At 45.2% G+C, this 26,701-nt stretch overlaps 1 protein-coding gene across 3 annotated transcripts in view; it reads left to right on the top strand.

Annotated features, from left to right (window-relative positions):
- The first annotated feature begins 17,941 nt into the window (after positions 1-17,941).
- Positions 17,942-26,701, top strand: part of CDC42BPB (CDC42 binding protein kinase beta) — an 87,400-nt gene continuing 78,640 nt past the window's right edge. For 2 of the 3 annotated variants that reach the window (XM_048949453.1, XM_048949452.1), the window contains exon 1: positions 17,942-18,338. In XM_048949453.1, coding sequence (XP_048805410.1) covers positions 18,161-18,338 — 178 coding nt within the window. In that variant the 5' untranslated portion in view covers positions 17,942-18,160. The remainder of the gene's footprint in view (positions 18,339-26,701) is intronic. The other variant, XM_048949455.1, reaches the window with a different exon arrangement.

Raw genomic sequence — 26,701 nt, 5'->3', positions numbered from 1 at the left:
CACAACTGCGCTCCAGTCCTGCGACCTCCCAGCCCTCTGGGCTACCGCCACCCTTCCTGCAGACGAGACGAGGGCTGACCCAAAAGGTGTGGGTGAGACGTGCCCAGGGATCCGAGCGGAGTTAAGGCCCCCCAAGCGGAGCCCAGGGCCCACAGCTCCGCGGGGCGCGGCGGAGGCAGCGGCCGCCGTTCCTTTACGCCTGGCTCCCTCTCGTGGGTCTCCCCAAAAGCACAGCTTCTCGGCTGCTGCGGGAAAGGACGAAGACGTGCAGAGATATTAGTCAACAGCCGGCTGAACGTGAGCCACCAGTGTGCCCAGGTGGCCGAGAAAGCCAACGGCATCCTGGCTTCTATCAGGAACAGTGCAGTCACCGTCCCCGGAGGTGACATCCTTTCCTTCCCCTCATGCTCGAGCCTCCCCACACCTTTCTTCCTCTGCTGCCTGCCCATTGTGCCCCAAACCAAAGCTGCTGAGTGCAGGACTGCTGCTTGCCCCCTGCTGCTTGCCCCTCTGCAATCGTGCACAGAGCCTGATTGCAACACAAACAGTAACAGTGGCGTGTAAAATAATCCTCTGGCAAAAGGGAGGCTCACAAGGGAAGTGGTGCTCGCTAGGTTTTACACATTAAACACCCAGGAGCCTGCAGCCATCCCTAGGACAATTTGTTTCAATTCCACTCATTTTCTTGTGAGATACTCCGTAAGACCCACTGACGGTGCGTGAAAAAGGAGCTCAGAAGCATTCTGGTGTAGAGCAGTCACTGAGCCATCCAGAATTCTTGATGGGCTTTGTTCAGAAACGTAGATCACCTTGTACTGAAAATGTATGGGTAAAGAGGGCATTTTGTGTTACTGTGCCTTGCCCTTCCCACTGGTGATGTTTCACTGGGCTCCTTGTCACCTCAGCACAGAGAAGCATGCACTCCCAGGTTCACTAACATCACTTGCTCAGAGTATTTATCAAATATTGTGTGTGCTAGGAATGCCTGAAGTTTCTGACAAACAAGAGAAGGCTATTTCTGAATGATGCCATTCAAACAGGTGGGTTCCCCCTCAAGATGGAACTATTGGGTGGCAAGGGGATGCACTGCTGAGACACACTGTATCCAGCAGCCAGATTCCCATTGCAGCTCATCTGAGTTTCCAACTAGCCAGGGAACAGTCCTTGCTTGTCCTGGGGCTGATACTGGTCACTCACACTGCTGCCATCGCTGTCCTGGCAGTCTGTACGTTGTTCTCCAAAGAATCCTTTGTGGGAAGGATAAATGCTGCCACAGCCTGGCTGTTCTGTGCCCTCTGAGTTGGGAATGTGCTGCTAAATAAAACAGCATGTGCTCTCTGGCTGCCTCTTCCCACCTCCTTTGTCTCTGGCTGGAATTATTTATTACCCAGGAGCAGCTGTGAGTGACTGGATACCTCTCTCCCCATCTGCGAACGGCAGCAGCCAGTGTTGGGTTCTGCCTTTTGATCCCTTTGCTGCTGGATCCACTGTGTTTCAGAGGACCAGATTCTCTTGATGTATAATAGAAATGAGAGAAGATGTAGTGCTTACCCCAGAAGCAGCCTCTTTGGTCAGCAGGCAGATGAACAGAGAGAAGGAAGGAGGAGAGGACCACAAAACCTTCCAGGTCCTAAGCAAGTGAATACACTACTCATTTGGGAATCAGAGTTTGCTCATTCCTTACCAGATACACAGACACCCAAGCTCAGAAAGTTACTGACTCTTGTATTTACCACTACAGCACTGATCCTGTCTCAAAGGCAGATTGCTTTTCATTACTCTTCTATTTACTTCTCAATTTAATATTACACAGAAGTGAGCAGAGGCAGCTCTCAGGTACTCATTCAGGTTTGTCCAGGCTCACTAGGAGCTGTTTGCAAGAAGATGTGGTGAGAACCTAACAGGAGAGATCACTGTGGTTGAACACAAAACATTTGGGAAAGGTGATCAGTTGGTCTTCTGAATCTATAAGCTCAGGATCCCTTTGAAGAAAGGCCTGTGGCTGTGAGCTGGGTGCATGCCAGTTCCCACACTGCAGCCACTGCTCACACAATGGCTTGCATGAAACCAGGAGCCCCATGGCTGCATTTGCTAAGGTGCTGAGCACTGGAAACTCTGACTAACCCAGCTGGGAGTCATGGGCTGCTTGTTTTGGAGAGCACTTGCAGTTAGTCAGGCTGCAGAACTAGCTGTGGGCAGCAATGTGGACTCTTACTGCTCAACTCATTCATCTCATTTGTAACTGTTAGAGAGGAAGATACATCCTAGAAAGACATCACATGTGACAGACATGCTCACATGTCTCCTTCCTTCTGGACACAGTGCAGGGTCACAGCACCCATCGTGGTCACAGAGCATGTCGTGATGTCTTGCTGCAGAGAGCAGGATCTGCAGCAGACACAATGAGCCAACTGGTGCAGCATGACTGCTGAGCCACCTAGCTTGCTCTCAGCAGCTAGGTGAGGCAGGATAAAGGCAACTGGATTTGGATTTAAGATAGGAAATACAGCTCTTTGGATAGAGGACTCTGGCTGGAAATGATGGATAACCACCATCACAAGCTTCTGTCCCCTCTGTTGGCTGCTGCTGGGGTGATTTACGAGCTGGTTTATAGGCAGAGGCATGTGATAGCAATTGCCTGTTCCTCTCTGCAGCACGAGGAAGGCTGCAGCTGGCAGCAAGGCTGGGCTCTGCTGCGGTCCTCCACAGAGGGACGGCAGCGTGGTCCTCCCTGGGACAGCACCCACAGCTGCAGACATCCTGGTCTCTTATGGGCAGCCAGGAATTGAAAAATAATGTTCACGAGGCAGCTGCAGTGTTAAAGGGGCCAGAGCTGCAAAGATGCTATTTTTTAAATCAAGTACAGCTATTGAGTACATCTTCGCAAGTGGAGTTCTTGGGGAAAAAAAAGGGGCTTCGTGTGGAATTAATGCCTGGGGGTTTGCTTTACGGTTCCAAGTTAATATGCTGAAATGATTTGCAAAACAGTGACAGAAAAGAAAAAATGTACAAACTAGTCATGCATTTAAAAAGCATGATCCTTCAGTGGACTAGAGCCAAGTAATAATGCATTCAGCTCTCACTGAATTTGGGCTTATTTTTGAAAGAAAATGTGGAAAACCATTAGAGACACGGACTTGTTAGAGCACATCCAGAGGAGGGCCACAAAAATTATCTGGAATACTTGTCCTATGAGGGCAGGTTGAGAGCTGGGGCTCAGGGAAACATGAGAGTGGCTTTTTGGTATCTAAAGGGGGCTGTAAGAAGGAAGGGGACAGACTCTTTAGCAGGGTCTGTTGTAATAGGACAATGGAAAATGATTTTAAACTAAAAAAGGGGAGATTTAGATTGGATATAAGGAGGAAGTTTTTTGTGATAAGGGTGGTGAGGCACTGGCACAGGTTGCCCAGAGAGGCAGTGGGTGTCCCATCCCTACAGACAGCCAAGGTCAGGCTGGATGGGGCTCTGAGCACCTGGTAGAGCTGTGGGTATCCCTGCTCAGTGCAGGGGGTTGGAATAAATGGCCTTTAAATATGCCTTCCAGCTCAAATAATCTATGATTCTTCTCTGGGGAATACACTGTGGCTGCAAATGAAGAAAGATACCAGAATTCTGACAAAAACTAGAAAGTTGCCGGGGTTGGTTACACTCCATATGGGGGTATGGAGGTGACAAATGTGGATTTCTGGCAGTCAGCACTGGCTCTATTCAAAAGGGCAGCAATGACAGTGCTGCAAGAAACATTGGCCTGTGACTTTATAATTGGTTTCCATGGAAAATACTGTGCCATGAGAGAGTATGAATTCAAGTCAGGAAAAAAGCCAAAGACTCGGAAACAGGATGCTGGGATGCAGTGGAGAAGGAGATGGGTGGCTGTCTGTAGGCAGCTGCACGTGTGTCACCAGAGGTGGGTTTGTCCCTGCAGTTATCCTGCACACGTCAGCCTCGCACAGATGGTGACAGCCCCTTGTTATCCACCCCACACCTTGCAGAGGCCTGCTCACCCCAACTCATGCTTCCTCCAGCCTCATCACCCTAAACCAGACCCCGCAGCCCTGAGTCCCGCAGAGCTCAGGCACAGCCCTGAGTACAAGTCACTAGAGGGCACTCGGGTTATTTTTTCCAGCAAGTCTTCAGTATTAATATTCATAACAAGCACTGTGCTCCTGGAGTGGGTTGGCAGTGTTCTCCTACACGGATGGGAGGATATTCTGATGGCTGTTTCCTTGGAGCAGGACAGTAGTGCCTGTTTGCAGAGGGGGTTCCAGGAGACTGAAAGCAGCCCCAGGAAGTGGCATGCAATGATGTGCCACTAGCCCTGCTCCTGCCATACAGCTTTCATCCTGGTGGAGGCCAGGAGGAGCCCCAGCCCTGGGCTTTCAGTAAGTGCAGCAACCTGCCAGCCTCAAAGGGCTTCACACAATAGGTACTTCCAGTCCTTAGTGCTGGGGCTGCAGGAATGCTTGGGGTTGTCACAAATTCCCCTCAGCTATGACAAGCTGAATCCCAGTCACCACAAGCCTCCAGCCTCCATAGGAGCAAGGCACATGCCATGCACGTTTCCCTCTAGCAAATGATGTTTCATTAGTTATAATGCTTTGTAAGTTGTAACTGGTATTCAAATCAAAGAGAAGTAGTGTATTTTCCCCTGTTTATTGCCACTTTATTTGTACTAGAGTAGCAGCTAGAGGCTCTGATTGGGACCCCTGTGTGCAAGATATAATGAAAAGACAGTCCCTGCCCTAAAGAACTTCCGGCTTAATTACCGAACAAGAGACAACAGATGGGTGTCCCATACAGACAGGGAGGAGCACGAGGTAACAGGGAGACAATTATGATTAGCTTAATAAGCCGCGGTCACAGTACAGCAGCTGCCTGCTATTGTCTGTAATTGTCACTCCAATTCCTATGAAAGAACTTTTTCAGTTAATCAAGAAATGAGCTCCATCACTTTAGGAAGAGAAAGCCCATTTTCCACCTCCATATCACACACATTACCATGGCCACAGCCTATAGAGCTGTGCACTGGTGCAGGAACCCTGGAGCACCCTGGGCAGCCTGGAGCCAGGGCTGCACCAGCCCTGGGCAGCATCTAGGCTTTCCACCAGGGCACGGTGTTTGGTTGGTAGCTTTCTAAGGGCAGAGCATCTCCTCCATCGGTGCAGATTTTTATGAGCGCAGCATGCAGGCTCTTGTTCATCACATATGAGAACACACAGGTGGTGACTGAGCTGAAAAACAGTTCTCTGTAGCCAAGAATTTGCTTTATAAAATAGTGTTACTGTGCTCTTTTTATCTGCTGTAGCTTCCATGGAAATAAATAAGAGGCATTACTTTCGGAGCAACCTATGTTTAGTACTTTTTGTTAGAGCAGTAAGATGCCAGGTTTATTAGCAAGCTGAACAAAATCTGTGGTGTTAATGAGTGTTAATAGCTTTGCATTTACTTTGCTGTCACAAAAAATATAATACAAACATTCAAAGATTTTATGGTAGCTGCTGCTGAATCATTGCAAAGTGGAATAACTTCATCACAAATTATTCCATCATGTTTGCTTTCTCACTTGTGTTTCCAGGGTTGTATTTCTTCTGTTTTCCCAACCAGTAAATATCAACATGACAGGTACAAGCAAGACATGGGATAAAGGACAAGAGTAATTTTAAAATGAAACCTCCCAAGTTGAAACCTAGCAACTATATGGCAGTCAATCTGCTGCTTCTTTCCCTTCTGCTGAAGCCAGTATAAGTCACTGGAAAAGGGATGCCACGGAACGTAGCTATATGCTCATCACAGCCAAGGCCACAGAACGAGGTCTCTTGGGGCCTTGAAGAACGTGACAGTTGGAAATGATTTCCCTGCACATATTTTGCACCATATGTCCTAGCAGTTGAAGTACCTATAAAGTGTGTCTAAGCAATGACACGCTGCCAGGATGAAGGCTGCTGTTCCTCATCCTTTCAGCAGCTCTGCTAAGAGCAATAGCCATAGAAGCTCTGGAAATCTGTTGGTGTTCTATACCCTGGGAATGCAGAGCTGGTTTCTTTGTCACCCAGCCCAGTAAAAAGGTGAGAGACATCACAGGCAATTAAAGGCAAGCCAACGTTCACCGTGCAGAGTTCAAAAATACTTGAACCATCCTGTCAGAATGAGACGATATTCCCAAAAGACCAAATGCAAAATGCAACCAAATACATTAAAACAAACAAACAAACAAACAAACACAAACATCTATCAGAAAGAAAATACTGTTATTTGTGAAGGATGCAGTAATCTGGCTGGGGCAGGTCTTGATCAATCAGCACTTTGGTGCCTTATTTACAATGATGAGGCAGACAAAGTGGAATGATGGGAAGTCTTGCATAACTAATTCACTGCAATGCTTCAAAGCTGTTAGTGGGATGATAGTAAGAGAAAATAGAGTGGATATTTTGTGCCAAGATTTTTAAAAAGCACTTCATAAAGGGAAAAGTTAAAGATTAATTAACTACCGGCGGTGTTATGAGAACGGAGTAAAGAAGCGAGTTGGATAGACAGCTGGCTTAGAACAGCTTATGAGGGGAGGCTAGGACATGAGCAAGCCAGCAAGCATTTGATTTTACGACTTTAATTATCTGTAATGTCTTGTATTTTTAAATTACTAGGTTGGAATATGAAATATTAGTTACCAAAATTTGCAGGTTAAGACAACAGTCAGAGATTTAATAAGCAGGAAGGGAGCTCTGTTCTGAAAGGCAACTGTGAAAATTACAAACTGCATTTCTTTTTTTTTTTTTTTTGCGTGGTTCTCTTCCATGCACAAGCAAATGACAACTTCATAAGCACCTGCTTTGCAAACCGAACTGGAGATCCGTGAATGTCAGTGGGAATATTTGCAGAGTTGGGTGCTTCTCAAAGTGAAACAGGGCATCAGTCCCTGACCCCAAGCCAATAAAGGAGAGATGTGCTTTAATGTTGATGACTAATGTGAAACAATAAATCAGGGAGAAATGCCAAGCTGCAAATAGCACTGTCATGCATTATACTGCCAAGTGTTCGGGAGCCCTATTCAGAAAACTTTTGAGCTCATCAGCATTGTATGTAGCTGCAGTAAACCCGGGAGAAATAAAGACATCACTGATGGTACTGAATGCAAAATCTACACCATATGGTCAGTGCTCAGTGTGTTTTGCTCAGATTACAACATGAAACAAAAGCAGTAGTTCCATAAACACTGTTTTAGAACTAGGCTAAATCTCATGAGCTATGGTAGGCTTACGCACTGCTCTTCCATTTAAGGGATCTTTAAGACACAGAAAACATATGTTTCGTATAGGGAAGGCTGCTCAGGAATTTGACTGTTCTGGCTGGTGGGGCTTTGTGTGTTTGACGCTGAGCAATGGCTTAGGAGACAGAAATTCACAGGCCATGCAGAAACAGGCACAAGAATATATATCGTAAATACAGCTTCCATAGTGGGGGAGGAGAGTGGGACTTGTGTGCCTGCACCCAGCCTGGACAAAGAGAGCTGGATTGGGGAACAGGGAGGGAGCGCTTCATAGCTGTAGGCAGCAAAGCCATCTCAGGCTGTCTCGAGTCCCGTGCTCAGGACTGGCTGAGTGCAGTCTTGGCACCAGGGCTCTGCCTCTCACAGGTGTCACAGTTAGATTTCAGTCTTTGAAGAGTAGGTTTTGCTATTCTCACACTCTCACTTTCCTTCTTTCACCAAACTGGGCATGCAATTTAGGTCACTGGCAACCTTTCCATGTTTGTTTCAAGCCTCCAAGCCAATAAAAATAGCTTGTAAAGGTTTTCATTTCATCCCCATTACCCATTTTTCAGTGATTCAGCAGGAACAGTCCATGCCCTGCTGCCTTGCTGCTCCTGAGCTTCCCAAGTGACTCCTGCAACTTTTTTGTAATTTCTCAGCAAAACTTTTCTGCTGTCTGGAAAACAGCCACTCTCTCTTCACCTTTGCCCACCTCTGCTGTGGAGCTCATTAACGTGTTCTCTCTTCTGTCTTTCTGCAATTGAATCCTGTGTAACTGAAAGTTCCTATTTTGTTCCTTCCTGGAAACTTGCTATCTTTCCTTCACAACCACTTATGAAAATGCTCACATACTGTTAGGGTTTCTACTCTGCCCTGTCATCCCCAGCAAATCACAAAAGAAGTCTCTTTTGCTTTGTTCTCTCAGCTTTTTGCACTCACTTTTGGCTGTATCATACTCCTCTGCCAGAAACTGGGTTGATCCTCAGTTACTTTTGTGTCAAATACATCAAATTTTCCATCTTGTTTTTGTCTCAGAGATACCAACATCCTTCATAACTCTCATTCAACACTCAGTCAAAACCTCAAGCTCTCCCTAGCATTTCTGTGATGCCTCTATCTGGATTTGAGCTCTTCAAAACCTTTGTGGTATTTCTCTGGCTGGCCTTCATCTGGTTCTTCATCATGTAGGCATTTCTGTTATCAACATTCCTACAAGCCACAGACTGAGCTCTCAGATGCCTGCTGTTCTGGTTGTTTCTTTTGTCAGCCCGAGTTCCTTAGCAACCTGTCTTCTGGTTATGTGTCAGCTGTTTCCCTGCGCCAGCAACTACTGAACTTCTACCAAATTTGGCCAAAGCACAGAAATAGCAAAGCACTTTCCTGTAAGTTCTGTGAAAATTGATGTTTTACTAAAGAAGAGAGTTACTGCTTTTTTACCCTCACAGAGAGGATCAAGTCAGGCTCCAGCCCTCCCTTGTGTGTAAGCAGCACAGCTTGCCAGGATGCTTCAGCGCTCATTAGGAGCCCAAAACAGGTAAGTGGGAGACAGGAGGGGAATCAGGAGCATTGTGAGCAGCTAGGAGGAAGCACTAAATGCTTTGGCTCACTGCAAGGCTGGAGGACAAAGGTACAGGAAGGATGGGCACTGCTGGAGTGCTGGATGTGGGGCAGAGCTGAGTGTGCAGCTGCAGAAGTGCTGTAAGGACAAGGAGAGGAACAAACATCAGTGTGTGAGCAGCACCCAGGGCACAGATCCTCCGGAAAATTGTCCCTTCATTCTGCTGCTCCTGAATCTTTTCTATCTTGGATCAGTACTGACTAACTGGTGGAAGTGATTTAGTGTCACTTGTTCTGTATAGCCAGAACTTTAAGTGTAGCATAGCTAGCTGGTCTCATTCCCTTGTAAATATTCATAGCACACCAACCATCTGTTGGGTTTCTTCCACTATTTGAGCACTGCAGTTCCCTTGTCCATTTCTTTCAACAACCTTGAGAAAGCTGTAATACATCAGTACAGTACAGTTCTTCATAGGCTGCTATTTTATCATTCCCTTCTGCAGCAACTACTGACAATGCAGATGCCATGCACTCTGTATCCCAAAACAGCAAATTTATTCACTGAGATCTTCCAAACCAAGTGATGCTAATAACCCAGGCTCACCATGACACATGCTCAAACTGTATAATCTAGCTGGCTTTTTTCTGCTGTAAGACAACGGGTTTGCTCAGATTCAAAAGATAAACTTTCAGCACTCTTAACTTTTATGTGGCTGTGATAGTCCTCTGGCTGTGACAACCCATTCTGGGTGCAACATGACCTGCATAAAATCAAAACATTCTACGTTCCCGGTTTTTAGTCATTTTTTCCATCATAAGCCACTCACACACATAGTAGTTGGTACTTTCCCAAGGTGTGTTTGAGTACAAATCAGAGACATTAAGCATATGCCCCAAGCCCATAGCCTAAAGGACAACAGGACTGCTCCTTAATTTGGCCACTGTCCTTCGGTGTGACAGAGGAAAAAGACTGCCAGCAAAACTTCTGGAGGTTTGGCTGCATTCCCGTGAGAACACAAAAGCCTTTCTGCATGGACAAAACCATAAAGGGTCATTAAAACACAATTACAGCTCATACTTTGTGATGACTGAAGCCCACAGCCCTGCTTCAAGGTAGTGAAAATGAAGTAAGCACTCACTGAAGCCTAAGGAGTTATTCTCAAGGGGAAATCTAGCAGGCAGGAGGAGATGCAGACAGAACAGGAAAAGGTGTTAACTTGAAAGACATCTGGGCTTAACCTGAGCCAACTGCGTAAAAATGTCAAATCCTGTCCCATGCAGACAGGACAGCTAAAGCCAGAGGTGACATGGCCAGCCTGACCAGGCTGTGCAGATTAGAGGCTGCTGCAAAGCCACATAGATACAAGAATCTGCATGGTGTTATTGTCAAAATCCTGGGAAAGGTGTCCAGACTTGGGCTGCTGTCCTGCATTTCTGCATGTGCCATCACACAACGTTGTCCTTGAGCTTCCTATGGTAGCCTCATATCACCTTGCTTGGTGGAGGTTGCTTCTCAAGCAGATTTTCTCAATAGTAACAAGTCAGGTGGATTTATATTAAGGTAGATGGGTGAAGGTGACCTGTGAGAGACTGGTGTGCCCTTACTGAAAAGAAGGCCAACAGCAACCCAGACTGCACTAGATGAAGGGAGGCGATCTTTCTCTACTCAGCACTGGTGAGGCTGCACTTGTAGTGCTGTGCCCAGTTCTGGCTCCCCAGTATAAGAGAGATCTGGGCATACTGCAGAGTGTCCAACAGAGGGCCACCAAGACGATGAAGGGACTAGAGCACCTCTGCTACGAGGAGGGCCTGGAGAAGAGGAGGCTTGGGGGGGATCTCATCAGTGTCTATTAAATACCTGAAGGGAGGGAGCAAATGGGAGATGTGGTTCTGTAATACATTCAGTGAGGCCCATGCATAATACCTAAACTCCTAATACTGTCAGAAAGGTGACCCTGACTTTCTATTTTGACAATGAGTGATCACATTTGGAAGCTGTCCCTGAGATTTTGCTTGAGCTAAAGCCTATTGTGAGTACTTTGCATTTACTCCTAGAAACTACACCCAGCTGGCTGGTTCAGGGAAAAAATGCATTTAAATTAGGCATGTGTATTTGCATCTTAATCGTGTTATCAAGATTAAGTAGTACCTCGGTATTACCTGAGGCAACCATAGGCTGCACACCTAAATGAAACCTGAAATATTCAAACCTCTTCTGCTTTACATATATTATGTCAGTTCAGATTTTCACATCCGCGGGGCAATCACAGATTGGCAAGTGGCATTTTAACGATCGAAAGAGACAGCCTTGCCCAGGACAGGCCTCAATTAATTGCAGTAATGATGGATGCTTTGAAATAATGTGCCCTGTTCCTGGACCACCATGAAATTAAATTTAGGCCTTGTCCTACTCCCAGCAAAATCAATAGCAGGGTCAGCTGGACATCAGTGGATTTCAATGAAGTTATGACAATTTCTACCAGCTGAAGATTAGCCCTGGGGAGTTTAGTTATTGACATCGTGATTCTCTGCAGTTTGCTATCGATTCCAATGAAGCCATGACAATTTATTGTAGCTGTGGATCTGTCCCCCTCCTGCTTAATGTCAGGAACAGGAGAAGTCTCCATTTAGCCATTAATCCTCTTAGAAAGAGCCATCATGTGTGCACGCTCCTCTGGGCTGTGCAGCCAAAGCACTCTGCCTGTGGCAACAGTAGAGTTCTGCACATAGAAACATCTCCATTTCCCCATCACAGCTAACAGATGGAATAACAGTAGCTTCCTCAGACGCTGTTCACATGCCCTTACATCTCACATGGGGCAGCAGATCGCTGAACCTGGGGCTACCTGGGGAATTGCTCCCCGCTGTGCCTCACCCGAAACAGAGAGACCACAGCACTGTGTTCAGTCTTGTCTGCAAGTCAAAACCCCAACAGACACAAATCTTTGCAGACTTGATCTCCAGAACTTCATGTTGCTCTGGGACACAGATCCTTTCAACATTGTTCTGTACAGAAACAGCTATAAAGAGCAGCTGAAAGATAAGACAAAATGCGGGGTAATTTGTTGGTGGTAATTTGTTGGTGCTTGGTTGAGGGCTGAGTGCCTCCAGACCTGTAATGGTGCAGCTAGGATCAGACTACATCTGGAGCAAAGCCTTTGCTGGGACAAATGAATAGGAGCAAATTTTTTTTTTTTTTTTTTTTTATTTTTTATTTTTTTATTTTTTTTGGCATGTTGTTAGAAAAATCACAGTTTTTGGAAAAGGCCCCACTGAACTGGAAAGTGAGAATTACCATGAGCAGCCTTTCTGGGTATGTGATGCTGAAGATGGCACATCTATTTTTTCCACCGCCTCGTGACATTGTGAATAAATGGAAGCCATTTTGGCCCCACCTCTGCCTTTCTGAGCAGCCCTGGAAATTCATAATAAAGCACCAGCGGCCGGAGGTGGTTGCCCAGATCACCACTACTGAGGAAGCAGAAGTGTTTTCCGTTCAATATCTCCTGCTGCTTTTTGGGCAATTACAACTGTATTTTTCCTGAATGTTTTTTAAGCTCCGCCTGTATCTTCAAAATAAATTGGGATATTTTCTGATTTCAACTTCTCATTACCACAAAATGATTATCTATGGATTCCCCATTGTGTCGAGAGAATCAGGGAAGAGAATACAATGGAACTTGCTTTTTATTTTGATTGTGCATTTTCTGAAAATCAAAGAGCACTTTGTCATAGAAGAAGGAAGTATGTATTAAAGTAACAGTACGGCACTTAAAATGCAAAAACATTTCATTCAAAGCAGACCAGTTCTTTTCCTTGTAGGTAGATTCAGTTGTGCTTATCTCCATGGGAACACTCCTATTAAAAGTTAGTGACAGATTTTTAAAGGTTCAGGAGAGAACACTGGGGAAGTTATTTTTTCATCTCCAGTCATTTCTCTCAAGACATAAAAAAATATATAAAATGCAGTATTAATGCAAAATGTAATATGACTAATGCTGCTACCCTCAGCAACCCAAGGGAAATAATCCAACAGATTAGCTAAGAAAGAACCTATCTCCTATCTCCTATCTTTTTTTTTTTTTTTTGCATATATCACCTAAAATTCATCTTGTTCCCTGCAGTGAACAGTGCTACTTTGTACTTGGCTGATCCAGAGTGCCAGAATATCCAGCAAAAATACATAAATAAATAGAAGTCCATAAAACCAAATAGGATAATCTTGGTACAACATCAAGTCAGGAGCAAAAAAACCACCTCTGGCAAAATGATGTTTTTGACACTTTGAACAAAGATTGATCTGACTGAGTGCAGCAGATGTGAAGTTGTGGTAACACAAAGCTATTAAATGGCAAAATGGCAGCTATACAGATAGCAGGACATGGTACTGCTACTTGCAAGATGTCATAATTGTTGACAAGTACTGGGTTTTCCTGATATCATCCCTGTACCAGTGCTTCTACCTTCTTTGATGTTCTTTGAAATAGTGTGAGTCTAGCTACTTATTTGTTTGTTTGTTTTGCCAGAGTTTCAACATTATATATCTCAGCAGTCTGGATCATTGATCAGTGCTTTGCTTGGGATACTGTGGACTTGAGATCAGAACTGAAACAAAACTGTGCTGTTGTGTTGCCTAAATGTGGTGATGACATTCTGTTCCAGATGTCCACAACAATGAGCTCATCTAAAATGGCAGCTCCCTGACACTTCAATCATTTTCAGACAAATTCTGAAAGGGAAAAAAAAAAAAAAAAAGAACAAGTGGCCTCATTAATGATTTTGTTGGAAACAGCTGCCCACTTCAGTTAATGCTACTCTCAAGACGTGAATTGAATGGGAAGCCAGTTAATTTGATGTGATCTGTTTCAGGCTCCATGTATTAAGCTGCCTGTAATCAGGAAACGTACTGATCAATACCTCTGGTGGTGTCCTGAAATAGCGGCAGGGAGGCAAGTTCCTTTCTTCAGGTGAACTTTAAAAAAGCCTGAATTACTGAGAAAGAAAACAGTGTGAGTAAGAAAAATTAGTGAGGAGAAAACAATCTGCTCAAGAACCTCTTCCATTAACACTGAAAGAAGCAAGGAGTTAGCATGATTTCTTTGCCTATGATAGCATTTTGCTCCCTAAATCAAGAAAAGCAAACCAGTCCAACGTGACATATCCCTAAAACAGTCTAATACATCTAAGCACTTTTTGCTTCTTCAGTTTTTTTCTTAAGAAAAAGACATGCAGCAAGTGCAAAATCTTTTCATATCTTAGTTTGCCTCACTCTCACTTCAAAATGCTGTTATACAACGTTATACAACCACTAGATTCTAGGGACTTACAGGAGTAAAACAAAGGCACTGCCAACAAGTGCATTTAATGGAAGAACGTGCTTAGCAGAAAGTGGCCTGCTAAATGGCTCTGCTTTATTAGTACTATTATGAGAAGGCATTTTAGTGAAAATTGGAAATGAACAGGCTCTCAGCCCTTCACGGCACTTCTCCATGAGCAACTTCCTCCTGATTCACTCATCATCATGTGCAAAGAAGAGAGCATTTCATAGAATCATAGAATGGCCTGGGTTGAAAAGGACCACAATGATCATCTAGTTTCAGTCCCTCTGCTGTGTGCAGGGTTGCCAAACACCAGAGCAGAATGCCCAGAGCCACAGATCTCTGAAATTCCAGTGCTGAACTAGCCCATCAGCAGTGAGCAGAGTGAGCTCCCCGGGAGGTGAAGTTCTATCATCTGTTATCCTACCCAAGGAGAGCCTTTGAGAAAATTTCTACTCACTGCCCACCATTGCTAGCATCAGTCTCCTGTGATGACCGAACCGCTGTTGTTGTTAATATTCAGTTTGTTACCTCAATGCTCAGACTCACATGATGAAATGTCATCAGACAGCCTCCACCAGAAGACTATTTTTGTCTCCCAGTGTAGATGACAGCTGTAGATTTACGCTGCTTTTGGCAAGAAGGAATTTTTTAGAATATTGCCAAATACAAACAGTTATGGAAAGGTGACAGTTTCCTAAAAAATAATTCCAGGAAGGAAAGTCTATGATGACAACAAGAAATAAACCACTCGTTATTCTCAGTCAGATTTAACTCTTTCTTATATCTCTATTTTTTTGAATTCATTATTAAGAGCTTTCTCTGATTTCAGTTTAATTCTATCTTGTATTCTGAATCCTTGGAAAACTTTTCCCTCACCCCACATTAGTCAGCTTCTCTCTCTTCTAGAAATACCATCTAATTTTATTAATTAGAAGAATATATTTAGGTCTTCCAGATAGCTTTTCTAGCTTTTCAGAGTCTCCCCTTTGCTTATTAATGCAAAAACAACTGAAATAAAAAGAAAATAAAGATTGCAACTTGAATATTTTTTCTTTTTCTAGAGTTGTCTGTCTGTATTTGGCAAAGTAGATGTTTGCAATGTTGTCTTGTTTTGTTTTGTCTGGTTTTGTTTTTAGCATGGAGGGCTCTATTTTTAATGAGCTCCGTTGGCAATTTCTGTCCACAGCCTTCTCTATTTCTTTATTCTTCTCACTTACAAATCGATCTGTGGGTGGATTTTCCTGAAGTCATAAAGCAAGTGACACAGCTATTTCCTGTAGCCATCAAAATTCTGTAAGAGAATTTCTCCCTTTAGTAGTTACTAAGTTACCTGGAATACAGCCAAAAAGAAAAAAAAAGAAAAAAAGAAAAAAATGAGAAAGAAAAAAAGAGACCTAAGTTGATTAGGTCTGAGATAAGTTTTCAATAGCCATATGGACATCATGCCTTCAGTTCTGCAAGTCTACAGTGATACCACAAAATGTATGAAAATAATTTTGCTTGCATTTGTCCCTCCCAAAAAGAACAAGTTTTTAAAATTAGAACAGTACCAGAAAAGTGGGATGTATTTTTCCACTGAAATACACCACAGGAAAAAGGAACTGATGAGATGGATCATTTAATTCATTTTAGCCAGATCACATTTATTTTTAGTACACGGAGTTGGCACATGAGCAACAGGAGTAGAATACCTTCAGCTGCATTTTCAAGCTTATATCCATTTGTTAATAAGTATACCAAATGTCACTTTTCAGCGAGGTTGGTTTTTTGTAACTGCAAACACTGCTGTGAAGATCCAGCATTATTTATAACACATGAAAGTCCAAATGGTTTGCAAGATTTTTTGAAATCTCCCAACTAATTCTGAAATATGTTCAGTACCAATTAAATATTCTTGCATGTGCAGGTCTGATTCACAGAATTCTCCATAGCTGCTAAAGAAGGCTTCAATATCATCTGTCATCCATCTGTTGTCTTCTCAGCACAGGACTTGATTCTTCACGGTGATTGGTGCAAGTCAGAAAGAGCTCTTGAAATCCCTGAATCCCACTAATGTAGAACAGACCAATGAGACTGGAAACATTAAAGCAACTGGTAGGCAGCAAGTGGCTACTTCTCCAACCAGCTGCAGTTTCCTTTATAAGAAGGCTGTGATAATCACCATCTGCAGGAGCTGATAAAAAGGGGTAAGACGGAGATTGTAACTTGCTCTTGCGTTGTTATGGTGAACTATTCTATCTTTAAAACTCTATTCCAACTCCGCTCTGATCAGCTCAAGATCAGTCCAAAAGTGATCAGAGTTCAATCACAGTCTCTGAAGTGGTAATAAGTCAAAAATGTTACACTCACATTTTTTAATAAAGCATTATCACCCAAAAAACAACTGGAATTGTTAAAATGCTGAGGATTCTACAAATCAATACATCATTGATATTAAACAGTTTAAGATTAGGTGAAACAACTGTAATCGGGGAGGAACATAGAAGAAGGACAAAAACTTTTGTCTATGGTGTGAAATATTTTTTTCAAGTGGATGTTTGCAGAAGGAAGTACAAAGAGACAGAAATCATTTGGAAAATCCTCTGTGGTTTTTCTTCATTTAAAAAATACAGTGCAGTAACAGCACTGGGGAAAGGGTAGCTCCCAGCACAGTTAGGGTCTGGCCCTGAAGGTAATGATCAGTATCATTCAGGTCTTTCAACAACTTCTTTCATGGTCCTTGTAACCACAATGGACCCCAGCAACAGCAACTACGCAAACCCCATCTTCAGCTTCTGGTCCTGGCTCTGACAGCCCAGCACCGAGGTGCCTCCCTTCTCTGTGCACTGGTTTTCAGCTCACAATGCTCCGGCTAATCACCAGGGGAAAAGGAGTAAGGAAAAGCCATCCTTCCCACTGCAGTTTTGCATCGGGACCTGACTGGCTGCATTCCTATAGAAGTAAACTCCCATCGAGCTGTTCAGCATCTTGCCTTAAGGTGCTGCAATCTCTAGGGAGAACAATTCTCAGAATAAATTGTAATAAATAGAAAAAGGCACTGCAGAAAGCTTGAGCATCTTGCACCTAGCTCTCTTCGAGTGATCATGGAGAGCAGCTGCTAAGTGCAGGCTTCTGCTTGTTTTGCCTGCCTCCAGCCTGAGCCATTCCCTATCACCAGAGAGGCACAGAGCTGCCGTTTCCAATGGTGGGGCCTTTCGCCGGCATCAGGACAGGGGATGAGGACAGGGCAGGACGTATGTGGCCACCCTGCAGATGCTGCGATGAGCTGCCATCTCTCGAGGGAAGCAGTGGCCTGTCATGTTCCCCAAAGCTCCGCGACCTTGCCTAACTGCATGAGGGCAGCTCCTCAGGAGCTGTCAGCATGCAACGTTGGATGGATGCGAGGAAACATTTATTCTCAGAAAGAGCAGCAACGCAGTGGCACAGGCTGCCCAGAAGGTGATGGAGTCACCATCCCTGGAGTGTTCAAGAACCGTAGAGCTATGGCGATGAGGGATGTGGTTAGCGGGCACGGTGGGAACACGTTGATGGCTGGACCAGATTATCTTAGTGGTCGATGATCCCAGCGGTCTTTTCCAATTTTAATGAATCCACAACAGCGGCGAGAGGTTACCACAAGGCGAAAGTGCGGCCGCGAACGCGCAGCCTCCTCTCGGCCCCGCGACGAATCTGCCGAAGCGGATGCAAAGAGCAGACGGGCGCGCCCCTCCGTCCCCGCACCCCCCGCTACGGTGCGGCGCTCGGCCCAATCTTCCCGGGCCGTGCCCACGTCGGAGCGCGGCGTGTTGGGCGTGGCGGGCCCGGCGCGGAGGAGGAGCGGAGCCGTGAGCGGAGCCGAGCGGGTGCGGCCCTTCCCGCCGCCGGGGCGAGGCCGGAGCGGGAGGCCGGGCGCGGCCCATGGACCGGCCGCGCCTGAGGCGGAGCCCGTGGAAGGAGCCGCTTGGCCCCGGAGCGGCCGTGAGGGGTGGGAGGCGGCGCGGCTGAGCGGCCCCGGGGCCTTGCGCGCCGCCGTCCGCCGGTTCGGCCGCCCGGCACCATGTCGGCCAAGGTGCGGCTGAAGCGGCTGGAGCAGCTGGTGCTGGACGGGCCGCAGCGCAACGACAGCGTGCTGAGCGTGGAGACCCTGCTCGACCTGCTGGTCGGCGTCTATGCCGAGTGCAGCCGCGACTCGCCGCTTCGCCGCGACCGATACGTGTCCGACTTCCTCGAGTGGGGTGAGCCGGGCGGCGGGCCGAGGGCGGGGGGAGGCGTTGGCCCCGCGGCGCGGCTGGAGCGGGGAACACCGGCTCTGGGTGCGGAGTCCCTGAGTCCCGCTGCGAGCCTCCCGGCTGCGGAGCGTCCACGGGCCGAGCCGACCCCAGCGGTAGGGCGATGCCCCGCTCCTACGAGCGCTGCCGGGCTGCGGGAGGGCTCCCAACTCCGCCGCTTTGCCGGCCCCGGCCCTGCTGCGGCGGGAGAGAGGTTACGTCCGTGTCCCTTCCGTTCAGGAACAGCCCCAAAGGACGGAGTGCTGCCAGGCGGCCTTTGTGGCAGCTTTGTTCAGTGGTTTTGTGGCACTAAGCGGGGTGATGGTGAGAGCCCTCCGATAGCGGACAAAAGGAAGCGTGGATACGTGCTATTGCACTTTTATCCTAAGTTTTCTGTTCCTCGGTGCTTTGTAAAGGTTGTTGACTACAGGCAAGCAAATAGAAGAGATTCTTCCCTGGTGCATGCTTAACTGAATTTATGTTAAAACGGCCATGGTGGCTGACTGGTTTATTCAGCTGAGTAAGTTATGAATAATAATGTGCAGTGAAGGTGACTTAACTTCTCCGTGGAAAAGGAACTGGGGGTGAGGGAGGGGAGAGCACTGCTCGCCAGAACGCTGTCCTGTTTATCAGCTGGGCCATGTGTGTGCGGTTAATGAGGCTTTTAAAGATCTCTCTTAAAAAAAACCGAACCCACAAAACAAAGGATTTCCTTAGGGAGGGGGAGGGGCGATTTACTTCAATGGATGCAAGTGTGCCCTTGGAGCTTCCACTGCAGTGCTGAGACGTGGGGACAGCTGGTTCTCCTTAATTTCTGTGGGGACCACCACTCTTTGTCATACGCTAACCAACTAAGAGGATTCACTTCCTGGACTCTTCTATTGACGTCAGTAATGCGATTGCCAACTGAATAATTAACCACTTTATCACATCTGCCCTGCAAGCTGCAGCCAGGGGAGCATTGATTATTTGTTTCGTGGTGGGAGCTTTGTGTGTCTTCTACGAAGTGCAGCGTGTTGTCATACTCTTGTTTCCCAGCTGATAGCTGCAGTGAGTGAGCATATATGAACTGGTTGGAGTGATACAGCGGACTGCCATGGTACTTAAATCATTCTCTTAATTTCTATCCTTTGAGACAGGCCAAAGAGAGAGATGCTTCTTCTGTAGTGCTGTTGGTGGTTGTGCCTTGCTGATGGATGCCCATATTGTCCTTTTCTGTATGATGGAAAGACCAATTATCCAGCTGTTTGTAAAATTGCTTTTTTAAGTTCTATTTGCAGCATCCACTGAATGTGAAAAGGTTACTGACTTGATGAAAAGTGTAGGTCGCAATAAAAACAATGTGTAGCTCTTACTGCAGCGTGGGATTACCCTAGTATAACAAAGTGCCTATTCAATAAATAATTGAAATCTATGTGAGCTACCATCTGGTGCTGCAGAGTAGAGATAGAAGTTTATAATCTGTGCTCTTCCTGGTAAAAGGATGGGCCTAAGTCTGGACTGCTGTATATTTGTGTTCCATCAGCCGGGAATATCCTTAAAAGCAATTAAAGCTGATACTCTGGGTTTCTCCCTTTCCTTCAAGCTGTTAAAAGCAAGTAAATGCCAACAAGACACCTTTTATCTGTGTCCTAATGCCCTCACAGCGTGTTTCCACTGACAAGGAACTTGTTTCTGCCTCCAGCTAATAAGGAAAATAGCATGCCAAACACACTAATCTTCCTCATGTCATGATGCGCAGTCTTAATTACAGTTCGTTTCTGTGTTAGAAGATATTCTGGATTGATGCGCTGTGTTCTGTGTGCTGTTATATGTCTGTGGCAGCATGAGAGTGTAGCTAAATATTTGGGATATACTTTGAAGATCGGCACATTTCTTTATCAGCTGGAGACAGAAGGAATTTCCTTTTGACAAAATGGAGACTTATCACTGACAATGGAAATAAGCTGCACGAGTCTGAAGGTTAGGTTAAATCGAGCTGTGTAACAAAGCATTCCTCTACAGTTGTACTGTGAGACTCAGGCCAGTTTCTCCCAGCTGACATCCAAGAAACTTTGCACATCACCTGCAGTGGTTAGTGAGCCCCGTATGATCGATCTCATTGCTTCTGCCCTATAAACCTGGCTGCTGCTCCCTGCAGTCCTGCCACAGGCTTATTTCTTCAAAACCTCCTTCCTATTTGGTAACCATAGAAGAGTGTAGGGTGTGGCCATTTGCCCAGGGGCATTCCATCTCTTCAGAAGCATCATCAGAATCTGCCATTTTAACCTTGGCAGTTGTAGCTTTCCCATGGTGAATGGCATTTTGGATATTCTATACTTTTTTCCCTATGCTGGAATTATAATAATTTTTTTTTCTTATGCCAGGTATCTTTGGAGAAGGACTAGCTGAGCTTTCAAGTGAAGATTTCAGAAGTAGTTTTCTTCCAGTTACTTTTATTTATAAGAACTCTTGAATAAGATCTCACTCAATTAGCTGTTGCTGTATTGTTTACATAATGGATACTAAGATAATGCTCAGTATTTCTAGTGGGAATTAAATCCAAGTTTGTTAACTCAGCAGACCCATGTCTTACATGTTCAGCAAGAGTTTGCCAAATCTGTGCTTAGTGTCATTTTAAGCCATTGCTGCATATGCTGCTCCTAGAGTGAGAAATAATAAAGAACTTCAATAGCCAGCTCTGTTTATTCCAGTTACACTTTATCTTTCCTCTCTGAAGGCTGTCACCAGGACTGCCCAGCTGAGAGGGCTTTTTGGCCTCTGAGGCCAAGTTCCTTGCCTGTCCCTGCCAGACCTTGTAGCACTGTAGGGTTGCCAGGAGAGCTATCTGGTGCTGGGCAGTCCTGGTGTCCTGAAAGGCCCACAGATCAGCCTTGGCTGATGATGCGCAAGCCCACTGAGACAACCCAAAGATGCGGCAAGCAAGGAGGAAGGTACATGGCCTTTGGAGTTACTGAGAGGATTATGCTGGTCACCAGTGCTTAATAATGTCTGTGCACTGCAGGGGGACCTCCTGAGAGACTTATCCTGAAAAAAGCGTGTCTGACCTTCTGCATGACAAGGAGAATACGACAGGGTGGGGAGCCATCATGGCTCGATCTGCATGCATCACCTGCCCTACAGTTTGGCTTTTAGGTGCAGTGTGTTCCTCTGTACGGAGCATGTTGTTCCCTCATACTGAGGAATATAAAGCTTTCCTAATCCCACGCTGAATGTACTGGAGCACAAGGATGGCTTGCTCACAGGGTTACTTCACTACAGCCATGCTCACCTAATGTCACTTTATTATTCAGGACTGATGTCAGTGGGCTGTGCAGTGCTTGCTGCCCCTTGCTCCAGCCAGCAGGGGCTGGCACAACCAGCTGCTCCATTCTCCAGCAGATACTGGCAGGAGTTGAGCCAGTCAGCGAGTGTTTTTGGTGCAGAGTCTAACAGGAGTGGGCCTTGTTGGTGTTCAGAGTGTTCTTAGTGCTGCACAGGCTTTCTTACTCCAGCCTTTGTTTCCTCTGATCCTGTTTTGTACTGCTGGCACTCTGTGTAGGGTGGGATGGCAGTCATCCCCATGAGATTTGTTCAGCATTTCACCCTCCTGGACTACACACTGGCTTGATTTCTTTGTGAGAACACCTCAAAGCCAGTGTCTGAATAGGTTAGATTGATCTTCTGCATTCTCAGTTTGTGTAGGGTCTGCTCTCCAGTTAGGCTGGTGTTCTGCTTTTGTTTTTTCTTTATTGCTATTGTTGTTCTGTTTGTTTGTTTTCCCTGAGAAGAAGCAACTTGAAGGCAGGCTGAAGTTGTGGGGAAAAGAAAGAAGTCTGCAGCTGATTAGCACAAGTAGGCCAGCTGGGCACCTGCTGTCAGGCTGCTTGGCTGGCATAATAGGCAGGCAGTGCATGCTATTGTAGTAACAGCAATTTATTCTCACTGTGGCTTAGGCGGGGGAAAAATGCGTGTGTAGACGCTCAGCAACATCTCCAGCCCAGCCTTGAGCTGCCACTTTTGGGTGGATGTCTGTTACATGGGTGGCTGTGCCATAGATGGAAAAATCATGTGCAGAATGCTCAGCAGAAGGGTTGCTGTTCTGCTGGTGCAATGATTCACAGCTTTGGGTCACTGCAAGGACTGGTACTTCAAGTTTTGCATCTTGCTTTTGGTGGGGGCTAAAAGAGGAGTCTATGAGTTAGTTTTGCAAGTCTGCTCCTAGACCTACTTTCTTCTCCTTCCAGCTGCTTGAGAGGCATGTTAAGCTTTCAAATAAAAGGCTCTAATGAGTGAAGAGAGAAACTTGCAGTGGCCTTCCTCTCATAAGAGTTTAGAGTCTGTTCTCTCAGCTTGGAATGGCTATATTCACATATGTGGATATGGACCTGAGAAAGGGTCACATTTCTGCAGCCTGCATACAGGGCTTCTTCAAAGCTTGCTGCAAGGTAGCCCTAATCCTCTGGCTGCCACAGAGACTGATATGCTAGAAAATGAGCTAGGTAAGGGCGGGAATGTGGTGTGTGGTACTGGTGCATGAGACAGAGACTATTTTGAAGTATTTTTGAGATGACCTTAGAGCTGTCAGGCTTGGAGCACTGCTTATCAGAATGTTCCTTGTGTCCTTTTTTTGGGTAACGTCAGGAAAAAGTGTCACTTAATGGCATGTTTCTTGATTTGAGTTTTGTTAGCTTGAATTCTCTTCCCTTCACCACTTCCCCCTTTCCTACCCTTCCTGTCTGCAGAAAAAGCCAGGAAGTGCCTCCAGCCTCTGCGGACCTGTTTGACATCCTTCTCTGCAGGCAGAAGCTGGCCAGAGAGTGATAAGCCTGTTGGGAGACAGCTTGCTTCAGTAGCGTAGGCAGCTGATGAATGAGAAGTCTGAATTTCTGTCTCTGCCTGAAGTCCTTTCGACCGATTGCTGAAGCCTGTTGTGGTCGCTTGTACTTGAGGCAGCCGCAGGAGGTGGTGGGTGAGGCTCTTGGGGCAAGGAGCTACAGCCTTGCAGAGGTTGTGGAAAGGCCAGTGGTGGCCATGGTTTCTTTGTGTGCATTGCAGCGTGGATACAGCTGGAAGCCTTTCCTGCTCCCTTAGGGCTTTTCTGTGTTCAGAGTCAGGGCACTGTAGCCTGGGTCGCCTTTGTGAGGAAGCCTTTGGCTGTCATCTGGCAGACAAGCACTAGCAGGGCCACTGAACCCTGGCTTCCAGCATTCTCTGCTGTTAATGGTTCTTTTACGAAATTGATGTTGGGATTAAGTCATGGTGGAGTAGCAAAAACTGCTTACAGAAACATTAGGTTTAAGAGCTCTGTAGTCAGGGCCAGTGATCTAAAGGCACGAGGTTCAAAGCTCACTACTGAGTACATAATGGACTCTTTACAGCACATCTCTTCTAATCTCGTATTTTTAGAACAGGGCAATATATTTTAATGACTTTCTGTAATATTCTGCGCAATGCTGGCATTGAATGTGGAGTTGTGTTATGACAGTGTGAAGGTACTGTGGCTTGGAGGATGAGATGCTCACCAGCATGTGCTATTAAAATGGCAGCTGTTCTGGGCAGAGATTGTCCCTTGTGCCATCCAAGGAAGTGGGCATTGCTTCTGTCCTGTGGATAGGTAGTTTCCAAAAGCTTGCTAATAAGTCGCTTGTTAAAGGCCGCTACCTGTTTTGTATTTTAAAGTTGTTTATGTATGAAAGTCAGCAAGGGATAGAGAAGTCATTGCTGAACTTGTATTCACATAGAAAACATGCACATGCTGTCTGGCACATGATACAGGAGAACATAGAACGCAGAAGTAAGGTTCCAAAAGCATCCATAAATCTAACACTTTTCAGACTTGTTTCATGTAGAAATACAGAAGTCATTTTCGTTCCTTTTTTTGTAGGTGATATAAAGATACAGTGTTTGGCTAAGAAATTCTTTATTTACACCATTAAAACTTCCGTAGTTGGCACCACTTACGCGTTCTCAGTGGAGAGAAACCTCTTGGATGTTGGTTTATTCAGCAGATTTGGTGCAATGAACTTTTTTGTCAAGTGAAGTAACCTTTTCTTTTGCAAATAATTCACATGAGGGGGTGAGTCAGTATCTGTTACACCTACGAGAAGGAAACGGTTTTAACTGCGTGAGTCAGGCTGAAGAGACTTCTTTCCTCAGCTTTTTTTAGCAAGTTGATTTTGCTTTATGGTTATATATTAATGCGTCGGTTTTCAGAAATCTTGATCTGTAGCTGAGATTAGCTGGGAATGTTAAACTACAGCAGATTCTTCAGACTTTAGGAAATTTACATCCTTCCTTATAATTTGAGACACTTTGTGCAAGCTGTTTTTGGAAGGCTGTTACAAAAAGGAAGAATTATGATACCTAAACAGTAGCGAATGTATCAGAGCCATTAATGGAATGTAGTGCTTAGGATGCAGATTAACTGCATAGACTCATCTCCTTATTTACCCATGTCTGAACAGATGATTGGGATGCTGGCTCACAAGCAAAATCGTTGGGAAAGGTGACAAGGGGCTTACTGAAACTTTTTACTAGATTTTTGCTTTGATAATGCTTCAAACAGAATTAAGCTTCATTATCTAAGGCTCTTGCAAAGTACGCATGAGAATTCCAATCTGTTCTCGATGTAGTCACTAAAGAGCTTATATCACACTTGCTAATATGTCTGACTGAAGCTCTATTTAAAAAGATAGGGAGGGGAGGCTTGATTTTAAAAAAAGCTTTCTGAGGTAAAAAAAATTTTCAAGTGCGTTCAGGCTGTGGTTTGGTGTGTTCTGTTCTTTTTAAGTGTCTCCTAATACTAAAATATTCCACTGTATTTTCATCAATGTATGCAGATTGCTGGAACGCAAGCTTCCACTTACGAGGACCTTTGTTCCTATAATGAATGTAGCTTTTTTCAATAGGAAACTACACACTGTTTTCTTAAGTCCTGATTTTGCATAGACCTCAGTAATCATGTCTGTGCTTGGGGTGCATTCAGATTAAGCATGTGCATCCATCATTACCAGCTGAGACTGTGTGCCTGAGTTAGTAATTTCTGTCATTTGTGCCATCAGGGTCTTAACATTGAAATCTGTTATTACTTAACCATGGCTTGAAGCTTCAGATGTGACTGGTACCTCTGGGTGCCCAGCTTGAGACCTCTGTGAAGGAGTCTGAGGTTTGGAAAACAGCAGGGATGTCTTCATTGAGCACTGAACATTTAACATGGATTCATTAGTCAGGTGTGCATTAGTGCAGGTTGAGGTGATGCTCTTACCTTGCCTAAGTGCAGTGCCATTAAGGCCTTGATATATTCAGCTGCCTTTCCCCAAAAAAGCCAACTAGAGAAAAGACGAGAAGCAGCATCAACTCCAGATATATCCCAAATTCTTTTCATGCTTATGAATGTTTTCTGGCAAAAAAAAAAAAAAGTGGGTAATTGCTTTGTGAAATCCTACTTGAAGTTCATCTATGTCTGTTTAGTGAGATGTTCATTTTCAGGATTTTAAAGAAGTGTATAAAGCATTCTGTCTGAACATTTAATTCAGCTTAATCATAGGTTATTTTGTTCCACTTTTCATAAAAAAAAATCAGAGATAAATATCAAAGATGAAACCAATTTAAACTCTTTAAGTGTTTATGTGGAAATCAATGTTTTTTTGTTAAAGGAGTGCTGCAACTATTCTGCCAATGTTGTGCTTTTCTTCAGGACTGTGTGGTTCGTGGGATTTGGATCCTTTCTTATAGAAGATGGGAGCTCAGTTAAAGTATAGCAATGTGGCAGGAGTATGGCTTCCTGCTTGCAGCAGCTCCTCAGCTGAAGTACTGTACATCTTCCCTGCATGTGACTTATGGAAAAGCTTTGGACCTCTGCAAATTCTCAGAAAATGCATAAGCATGGTTTTTGTTTTCAATTGGTTTAAATGCTGGAGTACTGTGGAAATAAACAGCTGCGAACTTTTTTCTTTTAAAAGAAAAAAAATTGAAAGTGTTATAAACCTTGAATGAGCTTTAGAGTTGTGCTGGGTGCGTTGGGGGAAATCTGGCCTCATCTGAGGAAGGAAGAGGTAATACTTCTTGAGCATCAGAAGCCATTGTCCCTACTCTTGTGGCATTCCTCTGTCCTTGGTTTCCCCCTTCTTCCAGAGATCCGTGCACACCCTGGGGACGGACGGCGGCCCTCTCTGCTATTTCTGCTGCTATCACAGCACGCCTTCTCCTATCTTAATCTTCCACATCCTTTCTCAGAAGTTGGCTTCTTCGTGCAGTTTTTCTGTGTGCTGCCAGTTCTATTGCTGCCCTTGACGTGGCTGATCAATGCTGAGGGCTGGAATGCTCTGCCTGCCTTTTATTTTGCTGTA

This window comes from Lagopus muta, chromosome 6 (assembly GCF_023343835.1).
Source record: "Lagopus muta isolate bLagMut1 chromosome 6, bLagMut1 primary, whole genome shotgun sequence".
In the NCBI taxonomy this organism is placed as follows: Eukaryota; Metazoa; Chordata; class Aves; order Galliformes; family Phasianidae; genus Lagopus; species Lagopus muta.
The sequence above is the reverse complement of the archived record's forward strand: the minus strand, read 5'-3'. Positions and strand labels throughout refer to the sequence as shown.